The 17,698-nt window shown below is 41.6% G+C and overlaps 1 protein-coding gene across 5 annotated transcripts in view; it reads left to right on the top strand.

Annotated features, from left to right (window-relative positions):
- The window catches only part of afap1l2 (actin filament associated protein 1-like 2), a 194,351-nt gene that overhangs the window by 158,713 nt on the left and 17,940 nt on the right, over nt 1–17,698 (top strand). For all 5 annotated transcript variants that reach the window (XM_069899994.1, XM_069899995.1, XM_069899996.1 and 2 more), the window contains 4 exons: nt 26–115; nt 7,867–7,963; nt 13,685–13,816; nt 15,828–16,039. In XM_069899994.1, coding sequence (XP_069756095.1) covers nt 26–115; nt 7,867–7,963; nt 13,685–13,816; nt 15,828–16,039 — 531 coding nt within the window. The remainder of the gene's footprint in view (nt 1–25; nt 116–7,866; nt 7,964–13,684; nt 13,817–15,827; nt 16,040–17,698) is intronic.

The following is a 17,698-nucleotide window of genomic DNA, read 5'->3' as shown; positions in this document are numbered from 1 at the left end:
TCTGCATTTTTTCTGCTCATTGCAGGTCATTCAGGAAATCAGCAAAATTCAAGGTGAAACCTTTCCTGATGGAAATCACGTAGCCCTTGAGCATTCCCGCAGTCATGGCCAAAGGGTGAGTCATTACTTTCTACTTGCACTGACCTTCCTATTTACTGTTCTTTGCCTTTACAGGTGCTTATGCGACTTGCGTACATCCACACATACGACTGAATTTTTAAAAAAAAAATCTTAATTATAAAACTTGCACGATTACAGTGAAAATCGGGCCTATCTATAGTTGCCACCATGTTGGCAGGTGGCCAATGTCTCACAAGAGTTGCCCTTGGTCCCTTTTTTTTCTGATTCTGTTGCTCAATATTCTGACAGTCAGACAGATTTTAGGGGCCAGTAGATTCCGCAGGGTGCTCAGGGTCCGCGGCCACAGAGAGAATGAGAAGGATTTGGAGATAGAGAATGGAAGGAAATTGAATTTTTTAGTCTTCAGTATCACAGGTAGGGCAATTCCCCGACATGCGTCCATTCCGAGATATGACGGGTCATCCAGAACGGAAGACAGACTTAAAACAAACATTACTAGAAAAGGGGATCATGATCTTTTAAATTCTCCAGATCAGCCATTCTAAACTCTGGCTATGGCCCCCTTAGGACTTTGCTCAAAGTTTATGGGCCCCCTTCCCTGTGAAACAGTCAAGTTTAGTTGGTTTCTTCTGTAATTCTCTCCTATTGACTGCATAAAAAACCCAATATTTTATGATTTCAGTCTGTGGACCCCATTAAATGTGCTTGGGACCCCAGAGGCCATGTAGCACCCTGGAGAATGGCTGATCTAGATTCATTAAAACTTCCAGAAGATGTAAAATGACTATTTAAGAAAAAAAAAACACATAGGCCAAGTAACCGGACATCCTTTTGTCAGAAAAGATGGAATCCCCTGTTAAGAAGTGGGCAAAATATGCAAGGCAGGTCAACAGGTTTTATGAAAAAGAAATTTTCTAATAAGGTGGAGATGTTGACCATACTTTTTCTCCCCCTGAGGCTGGAGGTGGAGAATGGGAAACCAGTGGGTGGAGTGCATTCTAGATTTCCAAGAGGTATTTCCAAGGTTAGAATATGCATTGAGGGTGATATAATGGCATGGATAGGGGTTTAGTTGACTGATGGAGGCTAGAGAATGGGAATAAATCGATTGGCTTTATGGTAACTTCGCATGGGGATCAATGCTAGGACCTCAGCTGTGTAGAGTTAACTCTAATAATTTAGTTGTCAGGTCAAGAGTGTATTGCATCTAAGTCTGATTTAAGGAGATAGAAAATTAAATTGTACGGTGAACACAAATGTTCTGCGTATATAGATAAATGAAGAATAAAAATATGGCACGTAATCTGGGAAAATGTGATATTGTTTACTGGAGTACATATGATAGGATGTGGGATCCACATTTCTTTGGGGTAGAAAACTGCATAGAGTCACAATCCTGAAAGAAGATGTCCTTCCTCATTTCAGTCTTAAAGAAACGATTATTCATACTGAGACTTCACCCCTTATACAGTAAAACCCCTTGTGTATCCAGCACCTATGGGGATTGGTAGATGGCAGATAAGTGAAATTTCCAGTTGCTTAAGATTGTGCGTTGTGTGATTGGTGAACTAACGGCAAGGTGAGCTAATTTTAAACTTCTATATTTTTTACCAATTTAATTTCCACAATCTTCTTGCCAGTTGCTTGAATTCCTGATTACAGGGGGTTTTAATGTATCTGGATTCCAATTTCCAAGGAAATATCCTCTCATTCACAACCTTGCAGAATCCTTTATATTTCATTGCGATCACCTCTCATTCTTCTAAAATTAAAGCAGTTTAGTCCCAACATTTAATCAAAAAGCAATTATTAATTTGAAGAGTCAATCCAGTGAATCAAGATTAATCTGCAGTGTCAAAGGGATAGTCATATTTCAGGTTGAGAGCACGCATCAGGGGATTGCAAGTGTGGAGAGAAGTTAGCCAATACATGGGCAGGGAGAACGGGAGAGACGGAGGTTGTAAGTGATGTGGAACCAGATCAGGGAAAGCTGGTGGGCAGATGGCAACATTGAGTGAAAGGAGAGGAAGTGTAAGCCAAGAGAAAAAAAAAACACAGATGGTTTAAGTGTGATTAGTGATCAACAGATGGAACAAGAGGTAGATCAGTTCCTGATTTGTAAAGGGCCTCAAAAGTTATGGCAAGAAAGAGAGAGAATGGCGTTGAAAAGAAAAAAATACATGAGCCGTGATTTGAATGGTAGAACTGACCCGAGGGGCTGAATGGCCTAATTGTGCTCCTAAGTCTTATAGTCTAACAAGATAAGTGTGGCTAATGGATCTAGGGAATGGTGTGGGTGGAGGGAATGGAAAAAGGACGAGAGACCTGATGTGCCAGTAGGGAAGGAACACAGGTACCTGAAACTGGAAAATCCAATGTCCATATCATTGGGTGGTAGACTACCCTGGCAGAAGATCAGGTGCTGTTTTTCTTTAGCTTTACTGGGTCAGCAAAGAAGGCTAATGAGAGACGTCAATGTGGGAAAGGGAAGGGGAGTTGAAATGACATGCAACTGGATACTGAAGATGGCCATGGCGGATTCCAATTTTATTCTAGTACATAAGAAATAAGCGTAGATCATCCAGCCCTTTGAGCCAGAGACCCATCAGAAGCTTATCAAAATGTTAGAGAAGATGCCTCTCCCTGTGTTTTTGCTTGAATGAGTTCAGAGTGGTCAGTGCCTGGAACAAGCACAATAATAACATTTAGAAGCTTCCAGACATGCACATGAATATTAAGGGGTGGAGGGATAGCTATCAGGTGAGTGCAAGCAGCATTCATTTGACTTGGACATCCTGCTCAGTGCAGACATGTGGGTTGAAAGGCTTGTGCCTGTGCTTTACTGTTCTATGTCTGTAATGGTGTGATCTCACTATTCTTGCCCTCATTCTCTGGTCAAGGTGGCTAAAACATTAATGCAATCAGAAATGATGGGGATAGAATGATTTCTCATCCTACAAACAGGGCCACATTAATGTAGTAGCAAAAGTAGCATATGCCATGGGGCTCATATTTTCAAGGGCCCCACGCTAAATGTTTGCTCTATGGTAACTGTTTCGCACAGTTACTGCGCTTACTGACTTGCTCCATCACTTTATGTACTATACTGCCTTCAACTTTTACGAATGGCTGTGTGTTTAATTTAAACATTTTCATTTTCATTATTGTGTAGCAGCTATGAGATACCACACTCCCATTAGTCCCTTTTCCATAGGCCCCTTGTCCCAGGGGAACTAACTGGTTAAGGGTCCAGTGGAAAAGGAAAACAATCAGCGTGGTATCACATGACGTCAAATCGCTCTGGGGATTGACGGCCTCGACCCCTGCTCATATCCCCGGCGTCAGGTGACACTGGGATGCTGATTAAACCAGTGGAAAAAGGACAACTTCCATCCATTCCATTCCATTGCAAGGTAGACTCTCTGATCCCCGGGGATGGGTGTGTTCAGTGGGAAAACAGTCCGTGTCCCAGTTAAAGGTGGCCCAGTAGAAACGGCACACATGGCTTCCTATCCCAGGACACTGCACGGCCAATTAACCGGGATGCCAGTGGGAAAAGGGCTAATTACTGTGTTAATAACCCCGATTAAAGGTGACAATTGACTAAAATCGCTCACCTTCAACTAGTGATTTTAGCCAATTATCGCCTTTAATTGGGGTTATTAACGCAGTAATTAATGGGATTGTGGTATCTCATAGCCACTGCACAAAGATGAAAACCAAAATGGAAACGGAAATGCTCCTGAGCTGCACGGTGAAAACAAGCCTCGGGCTCTCAGTCAGCTGGCTGGTTTCATTTACAGGTCTTTTGGGAGAGCTGCCCAGTGCAGGTAGCAATGAGCAGTAGAGCTGGGGATACTGGACATCATTATGCCTCTGGAGGTGTAAAACATAAAGCGAAGGAAGAAAATGAGAGAAGAGACCAACTTATGATATCAAAAGCATGCAAGTTGGCAGAATATTTTGATGTTCCTGGTGATGGTGGTATAATAGCTGAAGCTGGAAATATCGGAACCACTTAGTATTAGTGCAGCAGAAGGCAAACAAGTAGCATCCATTGAATGTGAAAGAACAAGTGAAAAGAACTAGTACTTTAATGATATTTCTCTTCTTTGGCTTGGCTTCGCGGATGAAGATTTATGGAGGGGTAATGTCCACGTCAGCTGCAGGCTCGTTGGTGGCTGACAAGTCCAATGCGGGACAGGGAGACACGGTTGCAGCGGTTGCAAGGGAAAATTGGTGGGTTGGGGTTGGGTGTTGGGTTTTTCCCTCCTTTGTCTTTTGTCAGTGAGGAGGGCTCTGCGGTCTTCTTCAAAGGAGGTTGCTGCCCGCCGAAAGGTGAGGCATCAAGATGGCAAAACAATCTAGATGATGCGAATAGTGAATAAGGGAAGAGATGAATGTCAACGTCCTAACAGTGACTCCTCTTCATCCATGCGATTGTATGACAATGAAAAGAAACCTCGGCACTGTCAGAAGCTTTATTTCGCACATGTTCATAAACCTACAAACAAGCAACCTGCAAGAAATTGATTATGCTATTCAGAAAGCAAAGCAAGCCTACTCTTTCCCCAGCAAGGTTATGACTTCAGGGTGTTCGTCAAAGTTTACTGAAGGGGGAGGGTTTCGTGACGGGAAAAATGCGAGCAATCTATTACGTCGGCGTGAAGAAAGTTCCACATGTGAACAAGCTTTAATTTCACCGTTGGTGCACAAAAACAAGAAGGTTGTGAAAGAACTGGAGAAAGTATCGGCGCACACTTCGAGAGCGAATAATGGAAGTTGTAAAGTGTTTAGCAGAACGAGGCCTTTCGTTTCATTCGTGGTAGTGATAAAATCGTTGGCTCTCCTCATGATGGAAATTACTTGGGGGTTGTTAGAATTACTGGCCAAGTTTGTCCTTTTTCTGGCAGAGCAAACAAAGGAAGAGGACATAAATCATACCTATCTAAAACAACACGTGAGGGGGGGAGGGGAATTCATCAATCTGATTGGATCCAGCATACTGCATCACATTATCTGCGAAGAAATTCTGTTTCACTGGATACGCAGTACCTAATGTGGACCAGCTGACTGTGACTGTGCGCTATGTTTTTGCCGTCTGGACCAGTTGAAAGATTTGTGAAGTTTTTGGATCTGGAAGATCATCATGCTGAACAGCTTACTTGACATTTTTTAAAGGAAAGTGTCATTGATCTAAAAGACTGCAGCGGTCAAAGTTATGACAAGGCCAGCCACACGAATTAGAGGTGAATGAGTTTTACACATTCACTATATTTGGTTGGAAAATGTGCCTGCTGAATGTTGACAAGAAGCATTAACTTTCTTTGAATTTGTGGGAAGCCAGCACACATTATTTTTCTGTTTCAATCAGTCGGATCTCCTTCCTGCTGCGTTATTTGGTGCTCATTTGCCCGTTGTGAAAAGGTACCAAGTGGTCAGCTCTTGCAGATGCAACAAAAGCATTTTTTACACAGCTTTTCTGCATTAAAACAAGTCTTGGATGAATTTTCAAGAAACAATGATCAGGAGGCAGTGTTAACAACAAAATCGTGGACAACTTTCAACCACGATGAAGTTGGAAACAGGAATAATGGTCATATTGCAAGATACAGCGTTTTCAAATGACAAGGGCTTCTTTGCAATCTTTGGGCCAAGACTTGAACACCACTTGTGCATTCTATGAATCCTTGCATGCGGTCTAGTTTTTCAGACATTGAGCGAAAAGCCAAGGATCTTTCTGAATGTGAAGATTATCAACAAACCTGAAGAGAGCACAAGCGAAGTCGCACGTATGATAATTTCAGTGGTTCCAGCGCTCTTGGTCCCCACTTGTTGACTCACAGAGGCCGCCTCAGAAGTTTAAAAGCTGAACATTTCTTACCATTATTGATTGATAGCGTGCTTTTTTTCCCTGTCGAAACTGATCAAAAATTGAATGGTGTATTTGGATTCCTTCATCAGTTATAGTCATTTACATCTGAAGAGATCGTAAAGAGGCCACCAAATCATATCTGGAAGAAAGTCTCGGTGAAGACTTTGTGCAGTTGCCTGAACTGCTTAAAACTGATTTCACTTCTCATTATTGGCACCAAACAAAGTTGTAAAGTGTTGACAGCCTTGTAGAGTTACAGTTTGATAACTGACCATCTTTTATCTTTGGAATCTTTTTTCAAAATTGCCTTGAGCATCTATTTGTCACTCATTGTCACCCGGTGCAGTGGAGAACGCTCATATTCAAAACTGAACAGGATTAAAAATGAACTAAGTAGCACCAGGAGTCAAAATAGATTTAACAATCTCACTCTGATGAGCATTGAGCATGAACTTCTGCATGAAGTAGGCATTTCCAGTATCATCAACAAATTTTCCACATGCCAAATTTAGAAAATATAACTTTTAAATTGTAGTTTTGTTACTTTTGACATTTGAAATGGATACCTCCGTGTAAGTAATACTATCAGTGTTGCATAATGGCTGTTTGGGTTTGAGGGGTAGATTGATGGGAAATATGAAAGTTTAAAGAGGTAGTAGCAAAAATTATTACAATCTTGATGAACGTAATCTCTGAATATATAATGATCTGAGAAAGCTAGCATCATTTTATTAAGGATAAGTTTAATTGTTTTGAAGGGGTATCATTGAGATTCCACACAAATGAATACTTGCAAAAGAAAAAAAAATGGAATTTAATTGGATGAGTTGCGTTCTAATTACCTCTCTCACTCCCCTCACTTGTTTCAAAGCAGCTAAAAATTACACAATCCCCTAAGGGAAAACAATTTATCCGTCTTGATAAACTCAAAGGGCATGTGTACCCCCTCACTCCATTTAGGGGGGAAAAAAAAATAGCATGCTTGTTTGTATGCTGCTGTGTTTAGAAAAGACCACAGCAGATTTTCTCCGAGCTGCCAGAAAGCCGGAGGACCCACGTCGTCAAGTCACCGACGCCCACGTAAGTTTGTATCCATTCAAAAAATGCGCAAGGCTGCTGGCTGCGTTTGCAATGATCTCAAGTCAAGTCACTTTTATTTATCGTTCATAACGTTCTCACATGGTAGAGATGAAATGGCGTTTCTCCAGGACCACATAGATGTAAGTTAGGAAAGTAGGTTACACCTTAAAATATTAAGGTACTAAACGTACTCTCTCGTCTGAATTTAGTTTCCCCTGGTATTTGGTGTCTTACTTGCCCTTTTCGTTCTCTCTTTTAAACAACTAAATGTTTTAATATTTATGTGTATTTTTTAAATTTAGGGCCCCATTATAACATATGCTCTAGGCCCCATACTTGCTTAATTCCTTCCTGCCTACAAAACTTTTTAAAGTCAATGTGGTCTCACTCCCTCTGAACAAAGTACTATTTTTTTCTGTTTTTCAATTTACTTCTTTATTCTATCAGTTAACCTCTCAATCAGAGCATTGCTTTGATCTCATTTACATTTCTGCCTTCAGTCATCAAGGATGTAGTTCTGCAAGTCTCCATCAGGTTTATTCAATCACCATGGTTGAAGAAACCTGCTAGCAGTTACCCTGTTGGCAAGCCACAGATCTGCAGGTGAATCTTCCAATGGCAGAGCATGTTGGACTTCTACAACAGAAATTAAAACTTAAAATGCTCACAATGTTTGGACAAAGCCCTACATTTGAGATTGGTATCAGTGCACCAGAGATCAACCTCCTCATTTAATTAATTTCTTCCAGAAACCTGTCCATTTGACACCATTTAAAATTGTGCCATAGCCATGTACAGACGTAACATTGGTTTTGTGGTCTTGTTGTCAGTTTCAGCTGGATTCTACAGAACGGTATTCAGCGACTTCAGAGAGTGGGAACAGTACTGATGGTGGATCTGTCCATGACATCATTGAGAGCAAGGATGGTAGGGCATGCTTTTACAGTTTTATTTTGTCTGTATTGCTTAGAAGGAAAACATTAGCCAAGTGAATACTCAGAAATAACCTGTGCAGGTTACATTCAACACCACCAATGGTAGCTACTCCTATTTTCCGTGCATTAATTTAAATGGAAGGCAATTTCAATGTAATCACTGCATTGAACTTTTCCTTCTGCCCAGAATGAGAGCCATGAGCTACCTGTAGTTGGAGATTTGTTGTGTGAAAAGAGAATAAACAACATCCAAGAATAAGAAGAATGTAGAAATGATCTCATTGAAATGCACAAAACTTTTATGGAACTTGGATGATGGATCCAAGATGATGTTTCTCTTGGCTGTGGTGTCTAGAGCAAGGTGTCACAGTCTCAAAGTAAGTGTTGACAGTGTAAGATGTAGATGAGAAGAAATTTGGTGATTCGGAAAGTCATGAATCATATTTTAATGTTAAGGGAATCAAGGGAACTTAAATGTCCCTGAGCAAAAAGATCATTATGATCTCATTGAGTGACAGGATACAAGGGGCCTACTCTTGCTTCTCTTCCACATTGAAACAATATATTGTAATCTTTTAAAAATACTTAACCCATGTTAAATGTTATTCCCCGACATACATCTGAGTTCCATTCTGGTCGTATCTTGAAATGGACGCAGGTCGGTGTTAGGATGGCATATGGAAGTCGTAAATCAAGTCATTTTCAATTCCAAATCGAGCATCTTACCCCGCTTCTTTGCCAGATCTGACAGCAGAGGATGGAGTTTTCCTCTTTGGCGAGCTTACTGAAAGGCAACTGAGAAATGGTCACATTTGCACGCAGCTGGGTTTTTTTTTGGGTTGTATGTACAGGTGGTCGTAAATCGCACAGGTCACAACTCTGGGAGAAGCTGTACTTTCGTCGTCCTGTTCTATGTTTAGAGTCCAAGTTAGGTCTGACCTGTTTTTTTTTAAAAAAAAGGATGGGCTGCACCCCAACTGGAGGAGAATCAATATCCTGGCGGGGAGATTTGCTAGAGCTGTTGGGGAGGGTTTAAACTAATTTGGCGGGGGTGGGGGGGGGGAGGGTAGGAAAATGTGAGTTCAGACATTAGGGGAGAAGAACAAAAGCATGATGCTATGCACTCTGAGTTGGTGAGGAAGGACCGCGGCAGGGACAGAACATAAAGGTAACCACTAAGAGGGTTTGAAACGAGTCTATTTCAATGCTAGAAATATTAGGAATAAAGGGGATGAACTTAGAGCATGGATCAGATCATAGAACTATGATATTGTGGCCATTGCTCAAGGAAGGGCAAGATTGCCTGATGGAGATTTAGGTGTTTTAAAAAGAATAGGTTATGAGGTAGAAAGGGTGGGGGAATTAACATTACTGGTGTTCAGGGATAGTATCACAGCTATAGAAAGGGAGGATGTTGCAGAGGGAATGGCCATTGAGTCGATGTGGGTGAAAGTCAGAAATAGAAAGGAAGCTAACACTGTGCTGGGAATTGTCTATTGGTCCCTAAATAGCCCTCGGGACACTGAGGAGCAGATAAGCAGGCAGATTTTGGAATGGTGCGGGAAATACAAGGTTGTAGTTATGGGTGATTTCAATTTCCCTAATATTGATTGGCACCTACTGACTGCAAGAGGAATAGATGGGGCTGAATTTGTCAGGTGTCCAGGAAAGAAACCTGACACAGTATGTGGACTGGTCGATGAGAGGAGAGGCCACACTGGTTCTGGGTAATCAACTTTGTCAGGGAGCGGACCTCTCGGTGGGGGAGCATTTGGTGAGAGTGACCACAACTCGCAGAGCTTCAACATAACCATGGAAAAGGATATTAACAGTCAAACAGGGAATGTGCTTAACTGGGGATGGGCTAATTATGAAGGGACGAGGCAGGAACTAGCAAGAATAAAATGGAAGCAGATGTTTAAGGGTGAAAGCACAGACGTAATGTGGAGGAAGCTTAGCGACCACTTGAACAGGGTTCAAGATAGGTTTGTCTCACTGGGACAAGGAAAAGATCGTAGGGAAAGGGACCGTGGCTGATCAAACAGGTCAGCCAACAAGTTAAGAGGAAGAAGGAAGCATACATTAGATATAGGAAGCAGGAAACAGGAGGGGCTCATGAGAAGTATATGGTAGCCAGAGGGGAGCTTAAGAAAGGACTTGGGCAAGCTCAAAGGGGGCATGAGAAGGCCTTGGCACGTGGAATTAAGGAGAACTAGGCGTTCTTTGCGTATGTGAAGAACAGAAGGATGACGAGCATGAAGGTGGGGCTGCTAAAGAATAAGGGAAGCAACGTATGCCTGGAGGCTGCGCAGGTTGGAGAGGTCCTAAATGAACATTTTGTTTCAGTATTTACACAAGCAAAGGACCTTGATCATGGTGATGTCAAAATTGAACAGGCTTATCTGCTGAAAAATATGGAGATTAAGAAAGCGGAAGTGTTGGATCATCTTAAAAACATCGAGATTGATAAGTCCCCGGGTCTTATCAAGCTGCTGTGGAAAGTGAGAGAAGAGATAGTTGGGACAGTAGTTATAATCTTTAAATCCTCTTTGGCCGCAAGGGGATTAAAGATGGCATAAGTCCCCTTGTTTAAAAAAGGTAACAGAGAGAATCTTGGGAATTATAGACCAATGAGTCTTACGAAAGTGGGGTGCATACTAATGGGGAGGATTTTTAAGGAAAGGATCTTTTGAGCATTTGAAGAAGTCCAGTCTACTCCAGGATAGTCAGCATGGCTTTGAGAAGGGAAGGACGTGCCTCACAAGCCTAATCAAGTTTTTTGAGGTGATAACAAAAGAAATTGATGAGGGCGGTAGATGTGGTCTACGTGGATTTTAGCAAGGCATTTGACAAGGTCCCCCACGAGAAGCTCATCCAGAAAGTCACGAGTCACAGGATCAATGGAAAATTAGCTGCATGGATTAAAAAAATTGGCTTGTAGGAAGAAAGCAGAGAGTGGTAGTGGAAGGAAAGTATTCTACCTGGAGGTCGATGACTAGTAGAGTGCTGCAGGGATCTTTTCTCTTTGGGATTTTTTATAAATGACCTGGATGAAGAGGCGGATGGATGGGTTTGCAGATGACCTGAAGGTTGTTCAAGATTACAAGAGGTGATCTTGTAATCAAGAGGTGAAGATTACAAGGATGCAGAGTTGGGCGGAGAAGGGCAGATGGAATTCAATCTGGATTAGTGTGAGGTGATGCACTTTGGAAGGACAAAGAAAGCTGAGTACAGGGTTAATGGTCGATTATTTAAGAGTGTGGATGAACAGATGGATCTTGGGGTGCAAATCAAGGTTGCCACTGGATAGTTAAGAAGGTCTGTGGGATGTTGGACTTCATTAATAGGGGGATTGAATTCAGGAGTAGGGAAGTCACGTTGCAACTCTACAAATCTTTGGTAAGACCACACTTAGAGTATTGTGTTCAGTTCTGGTCACCTCATTATAAGAAGGACATGGAAGCTATGGAAAAGGTGCAGAGGAGATTTACCAGGATGTTCCCTGGTTTGGAAAACAAGTCTTATGAGGCAAGGATAGCAGTCCTTGGACTTTTCACTTTGGAGCGTTGAAGGATGAAAGGAGACTTGTTAGAGGTCTGCAAGATTATGAGAAGCATAGATAGGGTGGACAGCCAGCACCTCTTTCCTATGGTAGGATCAGCAAACACCAGAGGACATATGTACAAAGTTAAGGGGGGGAGGTTTAGGGGAGACAATAGGGGTAGGTTTTTTTACACAGAGAGTTGCCTGGAATGCCTTGCCAGGGATGTTGGTGGAAGCTGAAACATTAGGGACATTTAAGAGACTCTTACACACATGGATGAAAGAAAATTAGAGGGTTACGGGGTAGGGAAGGTTTAGTCCTTTTTTTAGGTGGGGATATATGGGTTGGCACAACATTGAGGGCCAAAGGGCCTGTACTGTGCTGTATTGTTCCATGTTCTAATCCACATTTGATTATTTTAAATCCAGATCATGTTTCCTCTCAGTCACATTTCCTCCAATAAAAATAATTAAATTCCTTTAAGTTTCACTTCACAATTTGATCTGTAAACTCTACCATCAGGGTTCCCTGTCTGATTTGCTGACTGACATTCTTTCATTGTGCACGTGCTTTTAGTGTTTTGGGATTTGTGTAATGCTTGCTCTCCCGGGGACAGTACCAACTCCAATAAACTCCATATCCCTTCAGACCAATGTATTTTTTCCTGCCCTCTGCACAAGAAATTTTAGTGCTACTTCTCACAGAGAAGCCCTGTTGATAGATGAATCCCAGACACTGCAGGATCAATTCTCTTTTGGTAGCTTGAATATATGCCATAAGAATGTGGATCCAACAGATATCATAATTTAATATTAAGCAAGTAAAAGAGCAATGTTCACTGCCAGCAGGTTTATGCACCTTTTCTATAGTCTTTATTTTTTTGCTCAGAATGTCAAGAGTCCAGATGCTTTTGCCTATTTATATAAAATTGTTCAACAAATCAGAGTGTAAAATTGCAGGCAATCCAGAGGGTGCATTTTACAACATTTCACTTAACAGGGAAGAGATGAAATAGGGGCCATGGATTGAAACTAATAGAAAGATTAAAGAAGGAATTGAACTTTTTCTACCCAAGATTGGCAGTGAACTGGAACTCCTCGCTTGCAAGGACTTTCTACACAGTTTGAAGGAAGGTATCACGATAAGCATATGGGGTTATTAGGAACCAAAAGCTGGGGTATTGGAATATTTGAAAGCTCTTTTCACTCTGCAGGAGTGTGATTTGTTGAATGACTTTGTTCTGCACCATAGATTTTAATGATTCAATGACTGTAGGAACAGCATTGTCCTGGAGTTTCAGCCCAACTCAGGAAGTTCAAATATATTGTCAGAGTATATACATGACATTATATACAGGTGCCTAACCTTAACCTGTATATTTAACCTGGATTCTGAAAACCGACGCTTTTTTTTTGGTAGATGACATCTGCTCATCAAAGATGGAGTTTGGTGGCAAACATGACCTGATGTGACTCTCGCACAACTCCCTTGTATCCCGTCGCATTCCACATCGTTAAGTAGTGGTGTCGATATATTTTTTTTAAGTCCCCTAACCGTCCAGCATGACCCTTGCTCAACTCGCGTTGGAATATCCCATGTCATTCTGCTACTTTATAAGTGCCTTTGAATCGCCGTATACTGATGCCCGTGTAGCATCGCAGCATTTTCAGTCAGCCTAGCGGCGGCTCAATGCAGGATCAATGGCCATCGTCGTTACCCATAATCCCCCATGCAGATGAAACCACTGTGCCAGCGCAGGGGAGCAGAGGAGCGGGCTGTTCCCCTGGCACTACTACAGCAGTGAGGGGTGGAGAGGAAGAGAGAAACGGCAGTGCGACTTGGGCGCGCGAGTGGGGAGGGGAGGAGAGACAGCAGTACAACAAGCGAGGAAATACTGCAGGAGTCTCTCTCTCGACTTCCTATCTGTTCTCCCCTTCTTTCCCACCATTTTGTCCTATCTTGATGAAGGGCTCAAGCCCAAAATGTGTTTGGTATCTTGATTTTTGCTATATAAAGTAAACGAATTGACCTGCTGAATTTCTCCAGCATTGTGTTTTTACTTCACTCACGACTTTCATGTTTTACTCCAACTTACAAAATGACAATGTCTACCGGATGTCGTGGGCCATCTATGATTACATTAAATTGGTCATTTTATTTTCTGGTTAGTGAAAAAGAAATCAAGCATCGGGGATCTCAAAACTGCAGGCCTGAAGCTGAGTAGTTTCATGAATCTTGGAAAAAAGAAACCCATATCCGTGGAGATTCCCATCAATAATAAGAAAAATGTTGAAGCATCTGGTAAGTTTGTTGCGGTTTCCTTCTTGGATGTAGATAGACTGCCACCTTGTGGCATTTCATTTTCATTTATTGCCATGAGGAACGGCACAGAACTTCACGCATTTGTTATTTAAATTTAGACATGGTAACAGGCTCTTTACAGCCAACTGACCTATAACCCCCAGTGCATTTTGGGGGGAGGGAGGAAGCTGGAGCACCTGGAGGAAACACATGCAGACACGGGTACAGTATACAGACTGACAGCGCTGGATTCAAACTCAGGTCGCTGGCACTGTAACATCGTTGTGCTAACCTCAAAGCTTGCTGTGGCGCCCTCTGTGAGTTCCTTGGATGAAAGAAGATGACACACATCTTTCTTGATAAAGGGTCTTGACCTGAAACATCGACTGACCATTTCTACCCATGGATGCTGTCTGACTTGTTCAACCTATTAGCCTTTTGCTCCTCTCCCTGCCCTTTCCTCCTCCCCACCTTTTTTTTTACTCAGGTGCCTGTCTGGCTTTATTTATACATGACGAACGGCTATAGTTGCTGTGTGGCCTGCTGAGTTTCTCCAGCACATTTGTGTGTTGCATCATCATTCAACCAATTCCCTTCTCCTGTCAGTAGTGCTTTTATAAAGGCCACATTGGCATTGTTCCTCAAGTGCTCCTGCTGTAGCTACTTAATATAGAATAGAGGAAGGTTGGGAATTATTGTTGCTTTCCTCGTGTCCCCTCTCTAATCTGTCTATAAGCTGGGAATAAATTTGATCATTGGTGTCTTCAATGAAAAGTTACTGCTGGATTATGAGAAGTGGTCCGTTTCCCAGGTTATTGGAGAGCGGGGCACTGGAGAAAGACAAGCTAGTGCTTTGGATGGAACCTTTGACCAAAATGTGAATAATAACCTACTTACTCCTGTGTCTATTCTGGTCTCTTTTTAGATGAAAAACATTTCATTTATTTTTTAAGTAACAATTTTATTTGCAATACAAGTGAAATAGCAGTGCCAAAATCATTTCACAATTAGTCTAAAATTTGAATGAATCTTAATGGAAGGGTGAGCAAATAAGATGATTTTGAAATGAAAGATTTAGTTCTTTCTGTGGATCATAATCATTCCTATTGACAACATTGCAATAAGATCAATCTTTGAAATGTCCATTATTCATTCCTAGACATTTGCTTTCTCTGATATTTTTATGGTCTCTGCAAGAATAAATATCTGGTGATGAATGGAGTTAAAGATGAGAATGATAAACTCGGGCGGAATGAATATCATTGCATTCCACTGAGTATTTGATAAACCTGTGTCAGTAGTTTTCATTCCTATTCCTAACCAGAAATTCAGTCTCGCCTCAAAAGCAATCTGCTGGAAGTTAACTCAGTGGATTGAGCAGCACGGATGGGAGAGAAAGAACTCTTGTCATTTTGTCAAGTCTTGATGAAGGGTTTTGACCTGAAACATCGGTAATTCTTTTTCTTCTAATGCTGCTGGTCGACCTAATGAGTTGCTCCGGATTCCAACATCTGTGGCCACTTGTGTATAGAGTTTAACTTGTTTGTTAAAATACTGCCCTCCATTATCTGCTTTTATTCTGAATCTGCAATATTTTCAAAAAACAGGAGAAGGGAAAATCTTGGCTGAACAAGAATTTAACACCAAATAATGAGAAGTTCAGAAGGATGAAACCTTGATTAAGGAGAATTATTGAAAAAGAGAGCAAAACAAAATTGTATTACATGCGTGCTGGGAAATTAATGACTGGTTTTCCTCTCTTTATAATTTTTCCACACTAAAAAGTGGGGGTAAAATAAAATTGTGTGGAGGTTTAAAGTGTCTGTGACGGCCAGATGAAGATACAATTAGTGAACATTCTCAGTAGCAAGTAATAGGCTTGCAGATATTAATGGCAGAGTATGTGCTAAGTGCACAAAAGACCAGGCCTATCAGGGATATTAAGTTGAGTGGCATTTGATTTATTCTGTTGGTGAATGATGTGTGCAAATTTGCATTCTTCCTTCGACAGGATATTTGAACGTGTTTATGAACAGCCAATGGCGCACACGTTGGTGTCAAGTTAAAAATGGACTTGTTTATTTCTACCAAGACAAAAGCAAAAACAAAGCAGTTCAACACCTTCTGAGCCTTGAAGGCTGTGAGGTTATACCTGATTCTACTCCAGAGCATTTATATTCTTTTAGAATTCTACATGATGGCGAGGAAATAGCTTCTCTAGAGGTAACTTTAATTCTGCCTGGTTCTGAGTGCTGCCAATCTAATTAAAAGTGAAGTTAGTAGAATTGTTGACACGAGTTCTGTCCAACATGTTCTTGCTCACCAAAAGCAAGTTTTCCAGCTTTGCGAGCTCTACAAATGTAAGTACTGTTTAAATGTGATGAGGCTTTCTGCCTCATCAGCAATTTCAGCCAATGAGTTCCAGACCAGTTTTGAATTGCTTCACTCTACCAATTACTTTAAATCTATTTCCCTCTGCATAGGACCTTCATAATCCTACACTTGCCAATAATGTCTCCTCACATCTCTGCCTCAACTGTTCCAAACACAAAACAACCCTTGCTTACGTTGGATTCCCTCACTGCTGCAAATGTTTCTGTTCCAGCGACATCTTCACGCAAGTACTCTGCAACCTTGACAGTAGAATCACAGCTTTAGAACATAGAACACTACAGCACAGTATAGGCCCTTCAGCCCTAATGTTGTGCCAACTCTTATATTCTTTAAAAAAAATACTAAATCCTCTCTACCCCATAACCCTCTATTTTTTTTCCATGTGCCTGCCTAAGAATCTCTTAAATGCCTCTAATGTTTCAGCTTCCACCACCATCCCTGGCATGGAACCACAAATGTCTGTGTGAAAAAAAAACCACTTGCCCTTGATGTCTTACCTTCACTTTATTCATATATCCTCTGGTGTTTACTATTCCTGCTTTGGGAAAAAGGTGTTGGTTGTCCACCCTATCTATGTCTCGCATAATCTTGTGGACCTTTATTAAATCTCCTCTCATCCTTCTCTGCTTCAAAGAGAAAAGTCCCCAGCTCTGCTAACCTTAAGCCTCATAAGACTTATTTTCCAATCCAGGCAACATCCTGGTAAATCTCCACTGCACCCTCTCCATTCCACATCCTTCCTATAATGAGTTAACCAAAACTGAACACAATACTCTAGTGTGGTCTCACCAGAGATTTGTAGAGCTGCACCATGACCTCTTGATTCTTGAGCCCAATCCCCTATTAATGAAGCCCAACATGTCATCGGCCTTCTTAACTATCCTATCATCCTGTGCGGTGACCTTGAGATCTCTCTGTTCATCCACGCTCCTAAGTAACCAACCATTAACCCCGTATTTCAACCTTCTGGTTTGTCCTACAAAAAGCCATCACCTCACACCTATCCACATTGAAAGCCAACTGCCACTTTTCCACCCAACTCTGCATCCCATCTATATCCTTTTGTAACCTATGGCAAACTTCAGCACCATCCACAACTCCTCCAACCTTCGTATCATCCACAAACTTACTGACCCATCCTTCCGCCTCTTCATCTGGGTAATTTATAAAAATCACAAAGAGTAGGGGTACCAGAACAGATTCTTGCAGAATTTTACTAGTCACTGACCTCCAGGCAGAATACTTTCCTTCCAGTACTACTCTCTGCTTTCTACCTCTAGGCCAAGTTTTTATTCACACAGCCAAGGTTCCATGGATCCTATGCCCTTTGACTTTCTGCACAAATATCTCATGGGGAACTTTGTCAAATGCTTTACTAAAATTCATGTAGACCGCATCTACCGATCTACCCTCACTACTTTCCTTTGTTACCTCCTCAAAAAAAATAAATTAGATTCATGAGGCGCGACCTTCCCTTCACAAAGCCAT

The sequence above is a fragment of the Narcine bancroftii genome, chromosome 10, assembly GCF_036971445.1.
Source record: "Narcine bancroftii isolate sNarBan1 chromosome 10, sNarBan1.hap1, whole genome shotgun sequence".
Taxonomy (NCBI): domain Eukaryota; kingdom Metazoa; phylum Chordata; class Chondrichthyes; order Torpediniformes; family Narcinidae; genus Narcine; species Narcine bancroftii.
Note: the sequence above shows the minus strand (reverse complement) of the source record. Positions and strands in the feature narration are given on the sequence as shown.